Source organism: Rhinolophus ferrumequinum, chromosome 23 (assembly GCF_004115265.2).
Source record: "Rhinolophus ferrumequinum isolate MPI-CBG mRhiFer1 chromosome 23, mRhiFer1_v1.p, whole genome shotgun sequence".
In the NCBI taxonomy this organism is placed as follows: domain Eukaryota; kingdom Metazoa; phylum Chordata; class Mammalia; order Chiroptera; family Rhinolophidae; genus Rhinolophus; species Rhinolophus ferrumequinum.
Genome location: NC_046306.1, coordinates 6,634,002 through 6,648,102, shown reverse-complemented (window position 1 = coordinate 6,648,102; position 14,101 = coordinate 6,634,002). Strand labels below are relative to the sequence as shown.

General features: G+C 46.9%; 1 protein-coding gene across 14 annotated transcripts in view; it reads right to left on the bottom strand.

The window, feature by feature from the left end:
• Window positions 1-12,812, bottom strand: part of BCAS1 (brain enriched myelin associated protein 1) — an 84,331-nt gene extending 71,519 nt beyond the window's left edge. For 3 of the 14 annotated variants that reach the window (XM_033094940.1, XM_033094936.1, XM_033094937.1), the window contains exons 1-3: window positions 12,555-12,810; window positions 3,607-3,683; window positions 1,194-1,266 (exon numbers count right to left, since the gene is read on the bottom strand). In XM_033094940.1, coding sequence (XP_032950831.1) covers window positions 1,194-1,266; window positions 3,607-3,678 — 145 coding nt within the window. In that variant the 5' untranslated portion in view covers window positions 3,679-3,683; window positions 12,555-12,810. Of the gene's footprint in view, window positions 1-1,193; window positions 1,267-3,606; window positions 3,684-12,554 lie in introns of all 14 variants that reach the window. The other 11 variants (XM_033094938.1, XM_033094933.1, XM_033094941.1 and 8 more) reach the window with 9 other exon arrangements.
• Window positions 12,813-14,101: the final 1,289 nt, after the last annotated feature.

Below are 14,101 nucleotides of genomic sequence, written 5' to 3'. Positions count from 1 at the left end.
TATGTACTTTTATCATCCCACTTTACAGACAAGAAGGCTGAGATTCAGAGAGGTTAAGTAACTGGCTCAAGGTCACACAGCTGGTAGGTGGCAAAGCCACAGCCAGATTCCAGAGCTCTTATGCTCAACAACTGGGCTGAGCCTAAGAACTGCTTCTTCTTATATAATTTATAATTTATATATATATTCTTCACATAGTAGGGCCCAGCCACTTTTGATGCATTGAATTTATAGTCTTATGCCCCAGGATAAAAATCAAGTAGATAAATATCTTATTCAGTTTTAAAACTGCCCTCATATCAGGACATTTCTATTGTTTCATATACTTTCTCAGTTTCTGAGGAATGCCTGAGTGCTGGGTAAGATGTAATATGCTTCATGAATGATCTCCTTTAATCCTCCCAGCAATTCTTTGAGGTAGGTTTTCTTATCCCCACTTTAGATATGAGAAAACTGAGGCTGAGAAAGTCAAATGACTTGCTCCAGGTCACACAGCTAGTAAGTTGCAAAGGAGGGATTTTACCTAGGTCTGTCTGACTTCAAATGGCAAACGCGCAGTGTTTTCTCTCAATTGCTTTCATCTGATCTGCTCTAAATCCATAGCCTCTTCCATCTGTCATTCATACTCAGAAGAGATGAGTGTTGTTAAGAGTGGAATTGTATACCCTCCCCCCCAAGAAGATGAAGTCCTAATCCCCAGTACCTGTGACCTCATTTGGAAATAGGGTCTTTGCAGATGACCATGTGAAATGAGGCCAAGTAAGGTGGACCCCCAATCCAGCGTGACTGTGTTGTTATTAAAAGGGACAATGTGGACACAGAGACAGAAACGCACAGAAGGAAGAGGCTGTGAAGACACAGAGGGAACAGCATCTAGAAGCCAAGGAATACCTAAGGCTATGAGAAGCCAGGATGGAGTCAGGGCACAGATTCCCCCTCAGAATTCTCAGAAGGCTCCCACTCTGCCGTCACACTGATTTCAGACCTCTGGTCCCAGCACTGGGAGACAGTAAATATCTGCTACGTGAGCCACCCAGTTTGTGACATTTGGTGAGGGCAGCCCCGGGAAACCAACACAGGTGTTTGCAGAGCTTGCTCGTGGCTTCCACCCCTCCCTGGTGTCTGGCCATCAGCAGGATTGCAGTCCCTTCCCCCCCAGCGAGGAGCAGCCTGCTTCCCCACGCGACACTGACCTTCCTCGTACAGTTGAACCGTGTAGGTCGATATGATCATCCCGTTTTGAGAACTCTCACCCCCGGATGACACCTGCAATAGAACATGGGCCAATAGCAGTCAAGTCTTTCGGCAAAACCAGAAGAACTCGAGGCTGCAAGGGTAGGTACCTCACAAAACTGAGCTGTGTGTTTAGAGACGGCCCCGGGCTCTCTCACGCATTCCAGGGACTGGATTCCCCAGGTCACCGAGGACACTTCCTTGTTGAGGCTTCGGCTCAGGCGCCCCACACGCACAGGCAGGCAGGGAGGACCTGGTCCTACGGATGGGACGCCCAGGCTAACTGGGGCACTTGTCTGATCAGTGGGGAATGAGGATTCAGCACGCTGACTCCCAAACCTGGGAGTCCTGCACATACAGGCACGGTCAGCCAGGACTTCCGTCAGCAGACGTGACAGACACAGGAAGCTCATTGTGGCTTTTCTTCTGCTCCACACCCACCCCCTCCACCTTCTCTGTTACCACCTCTTTCCAAATTTAGGCCACTGCCCTGATTTTTGTTCTCTTTGGTGATTGATTGCAGATAGTAAACAAAGATTTATATATATGTATGTATATTTATGCACACAAATACAAGCGCATATGTACATACATACACATACATGCACATGGAAAGAAAAATGTTGCAAAAGAATATATGTTCTAAAAACGTCATTTTAATAAGAAAATATTCTAAATTATACCACTAATAGTTAACATTATTTGCATATTAATTGTATGCTATTTTCTTTGCATATTATCTTATTTTGCTAACTCTATTAATAGTATAATATATGTTAATGAGTATGGAGAAATATTAAAAACTAAAAGACTATATAGCAACCTCCTAAAGGTAGGAACCTCCTGGGGGAATATGGAAGACTTTTCCCTTCATTATGATCTTGTAATAGATTTAATTGTTTAAAATAAGCCTGTGTTCTTGAATTTATCTTTAACTCTACCAAAAAGGCACAAAATCTAAACATCATGCGGCCATTTGACCCCAAGGTCATGAATGGCTTTCCTGGGCCAGTACTTGGTATGCAAATCTGGTTTATTTGGCTCACAGAATTTTTAAAAGTATTTTGGAATCAGTTGCTAATATCAACACTGTTTTCCAGCTCCTTTTGAAAAGTATGACTCTGGAACAGTCTGAGGGTATATGTTGGCTAGAGCCAGCAGCCTTCCTTCCAGTGGGCCCCACCCAACTGTGGCACTCATTTTTGTGATTGCCTCTCCCCTGGAGGCCAGAGGCTCCGAGACTTGGAGTCATTTGGGGAGTTGGAGAAACTGCTGATGCCTGTGCCCACACCCAGAGGTTTTGTTTTGTTGTTCCTGGGGGCTAGTCATTCGGAGTTTTAAAAGCATCCCAGGTAATTCCAATATGCAGTCAGGTCTGATACCTGCTGTGAGTTTTCAGCCCATTTCCTGAAATCCAGCCTTCCATTCTGAGCAGGAGTTCCTTCTCTGACATGATTACTATTAGTTTGTAGGTATTCTCTTCCTCTTACAGGGATTTCCATGTTTAACTGGGTTCCAAGTCTTAAGCTGAATTGATCTCAGAAACACTGACAGTGGATATTGAGACTTCCTGCCACCTGGTAACAGAAGAGCTAAGGAGAAGCATTTGGGGGTCCTGAGGCTCCAGAACAGTCTTTAAAAAGAGGGCTTCCTAAACTTGAAGTCCATCCCTTGGCTGCACACGCTACAGCTGGGGAGCTTTCAAAGTACGGGCACCTGCTCTCCCTCCCACACACAGATTCTGAGGTAACTGGTCTGGGGTGCAGCTCCAGCACCGCAAGTTTTCACAGTTTGTCAGATGACTGTAGTTTGCAGCCACGGCTGTGAGCTACTGATCTAAACCTGGGTTTCTCACCCTCCACACGCTGACATTTTGGGCCAGGTCCTTCTTTGTTGTGGGGGGCTGTTCTGTGCATTGCAGGATATTTAGCAGCAGAGGTCATATTTACCTGACCTCTACCCACTAGACCAGCAGCACCACCTGAGTTGTGACAACCAGAAATGTCTCCAGACATTGCCAAGTGTCCCCTGGTGGGGACGGGCAAAATCACCCACTGTAAGGAATCACGGGTCCAAACCCCCCTGGGAGTAGGTACCAAACCGGCTCCACAGGAATCACCTTGGAGGTTTTTAAAGACACAGGATCCACAGACTCCCAGCCCTGCAATTCCCGATTCAGTGAGTCTTAGGTGGGGCCAGCATTTTCAACAAGCTCCGTGATGGATTCTGGGGGTTTGACTACAACTGAACAACCCATGGGAAGGGCAGCTCATCATTCATCATGTCTGTGAGGAGCACTGAGCAGCCCGTTCATTCTGCTGTCACCCCCAGCTCTGTCCTCTAGTAGCTCCCCAGTGACCGTAACTACGCTACCTTGTACGTGTCTGTTTCTGAATCGTTCTCTTGGTCTTCGACTCTTTGTGGAACACTCATTTGGTTCCCCATTGTTCCTGCAATGGAGAGAGAATGAGAGAGAGAGAGAAATTAAAACCCAAGACAAACATAAGTCTTAACTCCTACCTGTGAAGGCCATCTGAAGAGAGCTACAAGGCATATGAGGTCTGACAATTACGTTCGCAAACTTGTTGCCACGATGTTGCAAACCTTTTTTGCTATCAGAGGGATTATTCATTATGGATTTGTATCAACTGGACAAACAGTTAACCAAGTTTACTATTTGGAAGTGCTGAAAAGGCTGCATGAAAAAGTTAGACGACCTGAACTTTTCGCCCACAATTCATGGCTCTTGCATCACGACAATGCACCAGCTCACAGGGCACTGTTTGTGAGGAAGTTTTTAGCCAGTAAACAAATAACTGTATTAGAACACCCTCCCTACTCACCTGATCTGGTCCCCAAAGACTTCTTTCTTTACCTGAAGACAAAGGAAATATTGAAAGGAAGACATTTTGATGACATTTAGGACATCAAGGGTAATATGACAACAGCTCTGATAGCCATTCTAGAAAAAGTTCTAAAATTGCTTTGAAGGGTAGACTAAGCTCTGGCATCAGTGCATAGCTTCTCAAGGGGATTACTTCAAAGGTGACAGTAGTGATATTCAGCAATGAGTTAGGTGGCACTTTTTCTAGGATGTATTTGCAAACATAATGGTCAGAGTTCCGTATGTGTACTCCCACCAGCCCAGGGTAGACCAACTGTTTAATTTCATTTTAGGGAGTGAGAGGAGATCTTGGACTCACTATTCAAAGTCAAATGTAGCCCCAATTTTCAATTGCAGGTCATTGCTGGGGGCAAATAGTTATCATCATGAAAAGTGTATTTAGTGTAGGTAACGTTTTCTTCCCTCTTAGCTGGTCACAGCTATTAAATCAAGGAGATATTAGGATGAGGAGACTTAAAATAATGCTTAGAATTTTTAGTATTCTCTGATCCTCTAACTTAATTAAGTCTCCTGTTAAAACCCTTCCTAGCACTGGCATTTTTTTTTTCATAGCATTCAGCACTACTTGTAATTATAAACTTATCTGGCTATATTTTCATTCCTTCATTGATTCAACAAATATATGCAGAGCAACAAATATATAACAGCTCTGCCCCTTATGCTGTGCTAGGCACTAGGGTTACAACTGTAAATTAAAGAGTCAAGTCCCCCGACCTTCCAGAGCTGCAATCTAGGAGGTGGACAAATAAACAAATAGACAAGAAATCCAGAAACAAGGCCATTTCTGATGACAAGACAGCCTGAGGCAGTGGCTATGGACAGAAAGCCGAGAGCCACACAACCTGGGCTTGAACCCTCTTCCTGCCCCTCATCACTGTGTGTCCTTGGATGAGTGAGTTAGCCTCTCTGTGCCTTACAGCACTGCTACAAGGACTCAATGAGGTAATGCTTGTAAAGTGATTAGAATAATGTCTAGCTCATAATAAGCCATATTTGATATTTGTTAAACACAACACATAGGGTTCAATGCTGTGAATAGAAGTAAATTAGTAACATAGGAAGAGGGGACATGGTAGAGGGCGCGAGGTGGCAGTGCTAGGTAGGATGGTTCTGGGATGGAATAACAATTGACCCAGACTTGGAGGGCAAAAGAGAATATTGAACTTCTGTGTCCCTTTCCCAAAAAATTGTCAGCAGCATAAGGGCAGGATTGTCTGTCTGTCTTTATCCACCGTCTCTCCTGTTCTCAGCATTACATTTGCACTTATCAGGTGCTAATTATTGCTTATTGATTGAATGGAAGGAATAATCATTGATGACTATCTGCTCTGGTGGCTTTCAGAATACAAGCCAGGACTTTTGCTTTTTGGTTGAAAGCAGCCGGTGCACCTCCAAGGATTTCCATGGGCCTCTCGCCTGCAGAATGAATTTTTATGTCCTGGTAATTGACACACCGACTAATTAGATATTACAGAGGCCGAAAAAGGGTCATAGATCTCACCACCTGCTCTCTTGGGGGAATTTGGTAGAGAACAGACTCTGGGGGTTTATATGTTTTCTAATCACACCATGCGATAAAGCTGAGCTGTGCGAGAACAGGACACTGGTTATCTTGCAATATTTTCTATTTATAAAACCCTGATGTACATAGTTACAATTGATCCTCACTCCATCTACACATGGGACATTATGAATATAATATTGAATCTTTAAGACCAGGGTCAGCAAGTGACAGCTGTGGGAGAAATCCAGCCAACCTCCTGTTTCAGTACGGCGCGTGAGCTCAGAATGGGTTTTACATTTATAAGCGGTTGGAAAAAAAAAAATCAGACTCATGGATTGTGACACATAATAATTACATGAAATTCAAACGTTGGTACTGATAAATGAACTTTTATTGAAAGACAGCCATGCACATTCGTTTCTGTGTCGTCTGCGTCTGGCTGCTTTCATGCTGCAAGGGCAGCGTTGGGTAGTTATAGCACAGACCGTACGGCCTGCAACGCCTAAGATATTCACTGTCTGGCCCTTTCCAGAAGTTTATCCAGATCTCCCTGGGTAATGTATACCCATTTTGAAAATAAGGGGATTGAGGCAGCTGAGAAATTAAATGTTACTCGTAGTAGGACTGACCAGGATGCGAACCTACTGTGTATAAAAGTAATAACAACAACGACTCTTACAACCATCATAATGATAAAATAGAAATAGCAATAGCACGACAACAAATTTGATGAGTGCTTACCATGTGTTGAGAAACTGTTCTCAGAGCGTTAGTCATAGTAAACTAATTTAGCCCTCACAGCAAATCAACAAGGCAGTAAGTAGTTCCATCATTCCAATTTTACAGATGAGAAAACCGAGGTTCCTAGATTAAATGCCTTGAGCAAAGCCACATGTACAAATATAGGCATACTGGACTGTGTTTCCATCGAAATCCAGCTTTTTATACAATTAAAATGTATTTACCAGTGGGTCACAAACTTTGAAAGCTCCTTTATTAGTTGATTTAATTTCAGTCCCAGTTGGGGGCCAGTTTCAATAAAAATGTCTGAGGTTAGGAAAAATCTTTGGGCTGGGAGAAGTGTGACATGTGCAGGCAAAAGAGAAAGTTTTTCATCCCTCCGCGTTGGGGTTACATGACCCTGCTCATTGCACATTTTAAGTGGCCTGTCAGGACGTCAGGGCCACGGGGGCACAAAGAAGAAAAAGCCATTTATTTGCATGTCTTTGACAGCGAGGACCTGGATTCACATAATATTGCTTTCCGCCAGCAGTGATAATATACGTGTTGTGAAATTGTCCCTGCCTTTCCTTCAAGTTTACTGAAGACCAGGATTTTTATGGGCCAAAACCCAAAAGGTTACTGCCACCTACTGGCTGAAATCAGTCTCAGCAGAAATGAATATATCCCGCCTACAGGTGGAGGTCAAAATGTCTGGCGAGGTCAAAGGAAACGCTTTTACCTTTAGCAGCTAAACCTTCAGTTACAAGTTGGCAACAGCATGGCAAGTCTTTTAATGCCCCAAAGGTAGGACCACTAATAAAACAATAATGATAATCACATCGGACGTGTATGTAGAGCTTGTCAGGTGTCAGCCACGTGCTGAATGAAGGCTCCAGGTAGAGAGCAGTGTAGCCTGTAGGGTAAGAATGGGGGTTCTGGAGACGAACCCCAAGTTTGGAATGAGTGACCCTGCGCAAGTTACTGAAGGTTGCTGGCCCTCAGTTTCCTCTTCTGTAAAGTGGGGGATAATTATAGCTCCCACTGTAAGAGGTGGTGTGACAATGAACTATATGGGAGGTGCCCTGAAGAGGCCCTGGCATATGATAAGTGCCCTGATTAGGCTTGTCATTATTACTATCACTGATATTTTCAGTCAGTGTCCCCCAGATTTGCCTGATAGTGATAATCACCTGAGGAACCTGGCAGTACTTTCGATGACCGCCAACAAGTCAGGTCAGGGCCCTGGATCTGTAGTTGTAGCGAATACACCGGTGATTCTCACAGTTGGGCACATATGGAAAATACCGCCTGGTGACCATCTGTCCAGGGTGTCCCGGGAATGAGGGTGTTGTGGGACGCAGGACCTTTATGTGGGAAAGTGCCGGGCAAACCAGGATAGGATGATCATCCTCTAAGCAGCTCAAGGATTCTGTGAGGTAAGTGCTCTATTTATCCCCATTGAAAAGATGGCAAAACTGAGGCTCAAGGTGGTTCAGACAATAATTTCTGTGATGTTTTTCTCTGGTCTCCAACAGATGAGAAAAATAAGCCAGACAGAGGATTTTTCATCCAGGAAAATACATTCGTTTGAAAGAGCTAGCTTGTATTTTGAAAAGGACAAAGTTTGACGGTGATGTCAAAATGCCCTTTTTTTCATGAGCCCATGGTGTTAGTTGTTTTGTTTTTATGACCTTATTTGACATTGAGCGCAAGCTGCCATATGGCAGAGGGTTTTGTTTTTGAAATTGGAGTCAGGTCTGTGGCCCTAGCATTTTGAGAATGTGGGGGAAGTCTTTCGCTGGGGCTGGGATGGGGGTTGGTCACTCCCCGGCTCTGTCCTTGAGGCCGGTCCTCAGATGGGGCCACACGTAAGAATCACCAAGGAGGTTTAAGTGCCTGTGCTCAGGCCCCAGCCAGACTGATTCTATCAGATTCTCTAGGGCTCGGGCCTGGGCGTTGGTCTGTTTTCAGGATCTCTAGGTGATTTCCATGACAGCCAAGGTTGAGAGCTGCCGTCTCGGATATTTTGGGGTGAGCAAGCGTCCCCTAGCCAGGGGTCTTTCCTGGGTGCCACCTACCCTGACACAGAGAACCAGGCTGGCCATGCTCAGATGCAGGCAGGGCCCACAAAGCATGGTCGGCCCAGACATCCGAAAACTTTCCCAACCCTTTCGGGGCCTTCTGGGTGGTCAGACTGCGGATGAGGACAAACCTCCCGGGTCTCCAGCTTTCCTTCCCTGAGAATGGGCGTGCAGGGCTCCTGGACAGCCTCACCTTTCTGCGTGGCTGTGGAGAAGTGAGGCCCCCATGCCCCAGGGAGGAGGGCAGAGGGCTGCCTGAGTCGGGAGCAATCTCTCTCCCTTTCTTGTCTGGGCACCCCCTTTCCTCTGAGGAAAAGAGCTCTGGAGTGAGATAGGCCTCCATAAACCCCACGATGGGAAGGCTTTGAGGGAAGCACTGTGCACCCTCCAAACACATGTTTCTTGTGGAAAATGACAGTATTCATAATGATAAACATTTTGGAGTGTTTTCTGTGAGTCGTGCATGTATTGGCTTCCCTGGTCCTTGCAACAACCCTCTGGTTTGGATGCTATTATTTCCTCAATTTGCTGATGAGAAGCTGAGGCACAGAGAGGTTGTGGCACGTACATAGCACAGTGCTTATGGGGAAGGTTAAATGAGATGGGTGTGTGCCTGGCATGGAGTGAGTACCTGACAAATGGCAGAGAGAGAGAGAGAGAGAGAGAGAGAGAGAGAGAGAGAGAGATGTAATGTCTGTACTGTTTGGCCCCAACTCTCCAGAGCTATATATTACTATTTCATATTTTAGATCTTGTCCTATTCCTTGATGTGACATTATTATATTACAATGTTCTCTTTAGAAATACGCTTCTCTTTGTTTCTGATTCACAATAATGCAAAAGCAGTGTTTCTCGAATGGGGAAGGGGGACATTGCCCCTCAGGGATCAGTTAGAAATGTCTGGAGACCTTTTTGATTGTCACGACTCAGGGTGGGGACAGGTACTGGCATCTCATGGGTACGGGGTAGTGATGCCGCTGAATATCCCAGGGTGCACAGGACGGGCCCCCAGCACAGAATGGTGTGGCCCCAAGTGTCACTAGGGCCAAGGCGTAGGGACCCTGTTTTCCAGGGGCTGGACTTAGTGATTTTTCTCCAGTGCCCCTAGGGACCTCCATTTCTGAAGAGCTGGTTAGAGAACTAGTCCATGGTGGCGACACAGAGCATACCCTCCCGCCTGAGTTCAAATCCAGGCTCTGGCCAGCTGTGTGTGGAAGCCTCCACCCCTGGTCTGCAAGGCGAGGGCTGAGAGGGCCATCACAGATCCATCCTCATTAGTGTTCTGGGAGGGTGAGAAGGATGCAGTCCAGGTGGTATTTAGCCCAGTGGCTTTTTCACACCAATGACTGTGTTCGTGTTGTCCCATTTTAGTTACAGGTTAATCATAAACACCCTCCTGGAAACAGATGTAACAGCACACACGGTACAAGGTGCCCCAGAGAAAGAGCAGTCCTGCAGCCGCCTTGCCAGCCGGCAGCCAAATGACTGTCCAATGGAAGGTCCTCGGAGGGTGGAATGGTGGCAGAATTAGTCACCGAGTAAACAGAAACACCTTTGATCAATGCAGTGGAATGTAGGCAAACTGTGAGCCCTCCTCACCACCCAGCTGAAGGCAGTGCCAACATGGCCAGGCTGGCACACCCAGCAGAACAAGCCCTCTGCCCCCCAACTCAAAAGGCAAGGCTGATATAAATAAAGAGAACAGACCTGTTCTGCCAGGTCCCATAATCCTGCATCTCCCCTTGTTCCCCAGCACGGTGCTGGGAAAATGGTAGAGGCTACGAGGGCAGCCATGCCCAGGGGTACAGGCTGCCTCCTGCACAAGTGGACATGCGAGGACTGAAGTCCACCCGTCACTGTGCTCCCTAAGCCCTGCGCCCTGCGCCCTGCGCCCTGGCGGGGGACTGTGTGAGCCCAGAGGGAGGGGTGGCCTTATCACAGTGGAGCTGGGTGTTGTAGGAATGCTTGGTAATTGATGTCTCGCTGGCAACACTCAATTGTGTTTGTATAAATGGTGGATGTTCCTAGAAGGCTTAGATTTCACTATCTTCTTCTTAGTGTTGCACCAAACATTTTAAAGCTAATAGTGGTAGCAGGTAACATCAACTGAAGGCTTACTCGGAGCCAGGCGGGCCAGGATTAGGGTAGGGCAAGCAAAGCACCAAGGTGCAAAATGCAAGAGGCAATTTCTCGCGGTTGGGCCGGTGCAGAATCCACACCTGAGAATGAGTGTCTCTCTGCATTTTCTCCCCAAGGTGCCTCTCTTGCTTCACCCTAGTCCTGGCCCTGGGACCTGACACTTCCATTGTCTCCGTTTTCTTTACAGCAGCCATTACTTCCCCATTATGCAGATAAAGAAACTGAGGCCAGTGATGTAATCCCCTCACCCCTAGCATGTAAAGTCCATGAGGGCAGGCAGCTTGCTTGTCCTCCTTGCATATAGTGAGCCCTCAATTCACATTTGGCGATTAAATGGATAAAGCAGAGCAATCATCCCCAGAACAGGAAACTATGAAGAGGCAGAGAGCTAAATTGGGCCTGTTTCCATGTGACTCAGGCACTCAAACCCTTAACCGCTTTGGGCCCAGCTCTGGGCAGAGGTGAAAGAAGCTGCCGACACTGACACTCAACAGTGTATAACAGTGGAGCCTGAGTGGACTAGTGTCCTCGAGCTCCTTAGGCCTTTCCATCCATCTCCCGGGCATCCCCTGGCACCAGACACCGGTCTCAATGGGCTCTAAAGGGCCCAATGTGCTCCATGCCTTTTTCCTAAAAAGACCACCTTTCCCAAATTTCAGAATTCTTGGGAAAAAGCAATCATCCACGATTGGGGACATTGGCTTGTTAGCCACTCTCCTTAAATTGAAAACTACCTTGCCGTGCCCACTCCCCTGGTTTTTATTTAAGGGGAAAGCAGGATATATACACCCCAGACTTGAAGTCAGCAGGGTGTGGACGAGGGTGGGTATATGAGGCACTCAGCAAGCAGGACCCAGAAAACTCAGCCATCAAGGTGAATAAACTATTTTTTAGCACGGCATTTAAAATCACCAAAATGAATGCTGTTACTGACCCTGTCTTAACACATTCTATCCATCGTAGATCTACTGGCATTACTTTAAAAAATGTTTCAATATTGCCTTACAATATAATTTACCTTGATGACTGAGTTTTTTTGGGTGTCCCTGAAATTCTGCACCCGCGATGAGCGCCTCACTCATGTCACTCAAATCCGGATCCTGATTGGATCCCAGCTCCACGATCTCCTTTCCGTGAGACCCGGGAGGCTTTCCTCCCCCTCCCCCACCCCAGGCCCCCAGCTTCACCTTCCTAATTGTAAAATGGCGATGATGATAACAGCAGCAACAATAACAGCTAACATTTATTAAGAACGTAGGCATTGGTCCTCTCAGCCCTCATGAACTTCACTTTGCTCTTGGTACTATTCTTATGCCCATTTTGTAGATGGGAAAACTGAAGCCCCAGAGCACCCACCCTCTAACCACCACGACTCTTCCAGGCAGGAATAGGTTCTCCAGAGGGCAATGCAAATTTTTGGAGTCGTGCCCCTGGGATTTGAATCCAGTACTATATCAATGGGTAGCCTCGAACGTGAAATAAGACAATTTATGGAAAGACCCAGATTCACAAAAGGCACACAAAGAACCCTCCCTGTCTCCTCCACTTCCTTAGACAGTGCCCCTTGGCACAGACTCAAAGTCAGCTTTACCATGGGGCATTCTTGTCCTGACAGTGGTCCCCAAATTGCATAGCTTCTGCTGATCCCCCCAAGTTTTATACTATAAATGACCTTCAATGGTTCCATGCAAATAGGAGCTATTTCTGTTGCTTTGTACCTGACACTGCCCACATTGTCCCTTAATCCTTATATAACCCTTTTAGGTGAGGCTATCATTGGGTCCATCTCACAGATGGTGAAACTGAGGCTTACAGACACCCAAGGCCACACAGTAAATCAATGGCAGAGCTGGGGTCCAACTCACCCGTCTCTGATCTCCAGCTTCTATGTTTCACTGCCTGCCACAAACAATAAACCCCACCAACAATAAACCCTCATGCCGTGCTTCAAGGATCTGGAAGAGGTTACCTGTCGAGCCCCTGGTGGGAGTGTCTTCAGCCCCCTGGTGTCACCTGGAGCTGCTCCGGCACAGGGTACCTTGTCCCCAGCTGGTACTGTCCAGTAGCAGGCTGTCAACTGAGCAGGGTTCCCTGCTTTTTGCTTCCTCATCTGGAGCCTGCCGGTTGAATACACAGGGCAGGGCAAACACAAGTCTGGGAGGGGCCCTCCTGTCCCCTGACTGCCCTAGGGAAGCAGGTGCTCTTCCTGGATTCAGGGGCTGTCCTCGGCTCTCCAATAGAAGCCGAGCACCTGATGGCTCTCATGCTATGCCTCCCTGGCACTCCAGGCATCCTGTCCAGTGCCCCTCACCCACCGCAGCCGCTCAGGTTGACCTGGTAGCTAATTCCCTTCCCTGGTAACCATGGGTCATGGTCAGAGCAGGGAAAACACGTTCTGTGAGGTTTTGCCGTTCAGTCTGCCTTTCGCCGGCATTTACCCCAGAACACCACCTCCACCACCACCTGACCACCCAACTGGAAGGAACTAGCGTCTCCCCCGCCGCCCCGCCCCCACTCACATAAACATCACTCCCAAAGGGCTTTGGACACCAGACAGCAGGTAACCTGAGGGTGGCTCATTGCTCCAGAGACCGGGCATGGCCTTGGAAAGGGCATTCTTTTCATCTGCAGGCTAGAAATTCAAGACAGGCTGTTTGATTCATTTGATTCCAGCAAGGATATGTATTGAAGTGTCTCACAAGGACCTATGCAATACAGTCTGAGAGCATAGGTTAAAAATAGCAAAAGGAGATAGAAAAATAAGAGTGGGCACATCAATGGAACCAAGGTCCTAAATGGATGTGCATGTTGCTTCACAGACTTGCGCTGAAGATATGGCTTTGAGCTTCCTGACAGCCAGTGCGAAAAGGGAAACGTGGTAAATTTTGCTATTTAGTGTTCTTGAGAAACCATTTAGGAGCAATGCTAACTAGTAATTATTATGGCTTTATTCATTAATATGCACGTCTAAGCACCTGTCGTGAATACTTGTTGAACGCAGGTTGTATATAGGCCTGGGTTTAGAGAGAGGATGAAGGAGGTCCTCTCCCCACCCTCCTGGGCTCATAATTGAACAGAATCCTACAAATCAACCTGGAACCACAGAGTGTGATCCTCATTATGAAACCAAAGCCAAGGCTGCTGAGAGAAACAGGGAGAGCCAGAGAAGGCTCCTTTCAGAGAGCAACATGTATGGGACAAAAATACTATTTAAATAAACACTGAATTCACAGTTGAATGCACCACAGTTAGGGCTATAAGCTCAATTCCAGCTCAGTGCTGTCCCTTTAAGTCTGGAATGGCACAAACCCAATGATTAAGCAGCTGTCAGTCACACACACTGCGCTGATGTGAGCACAGAGGCAGCCTGGCCTGCAAGTTCAAGAGCTCAGGCTGCAGCCCTGGGTTCAAACTGTGACTCTACTGAGAAGCTGTGTAACTGTCAGCCAGCTACCTTACCTCCCGAAGTCCCTGTCGCCTGCCTTGGCTGGGAGCGGCTTTGTGTTTATTTTTGTA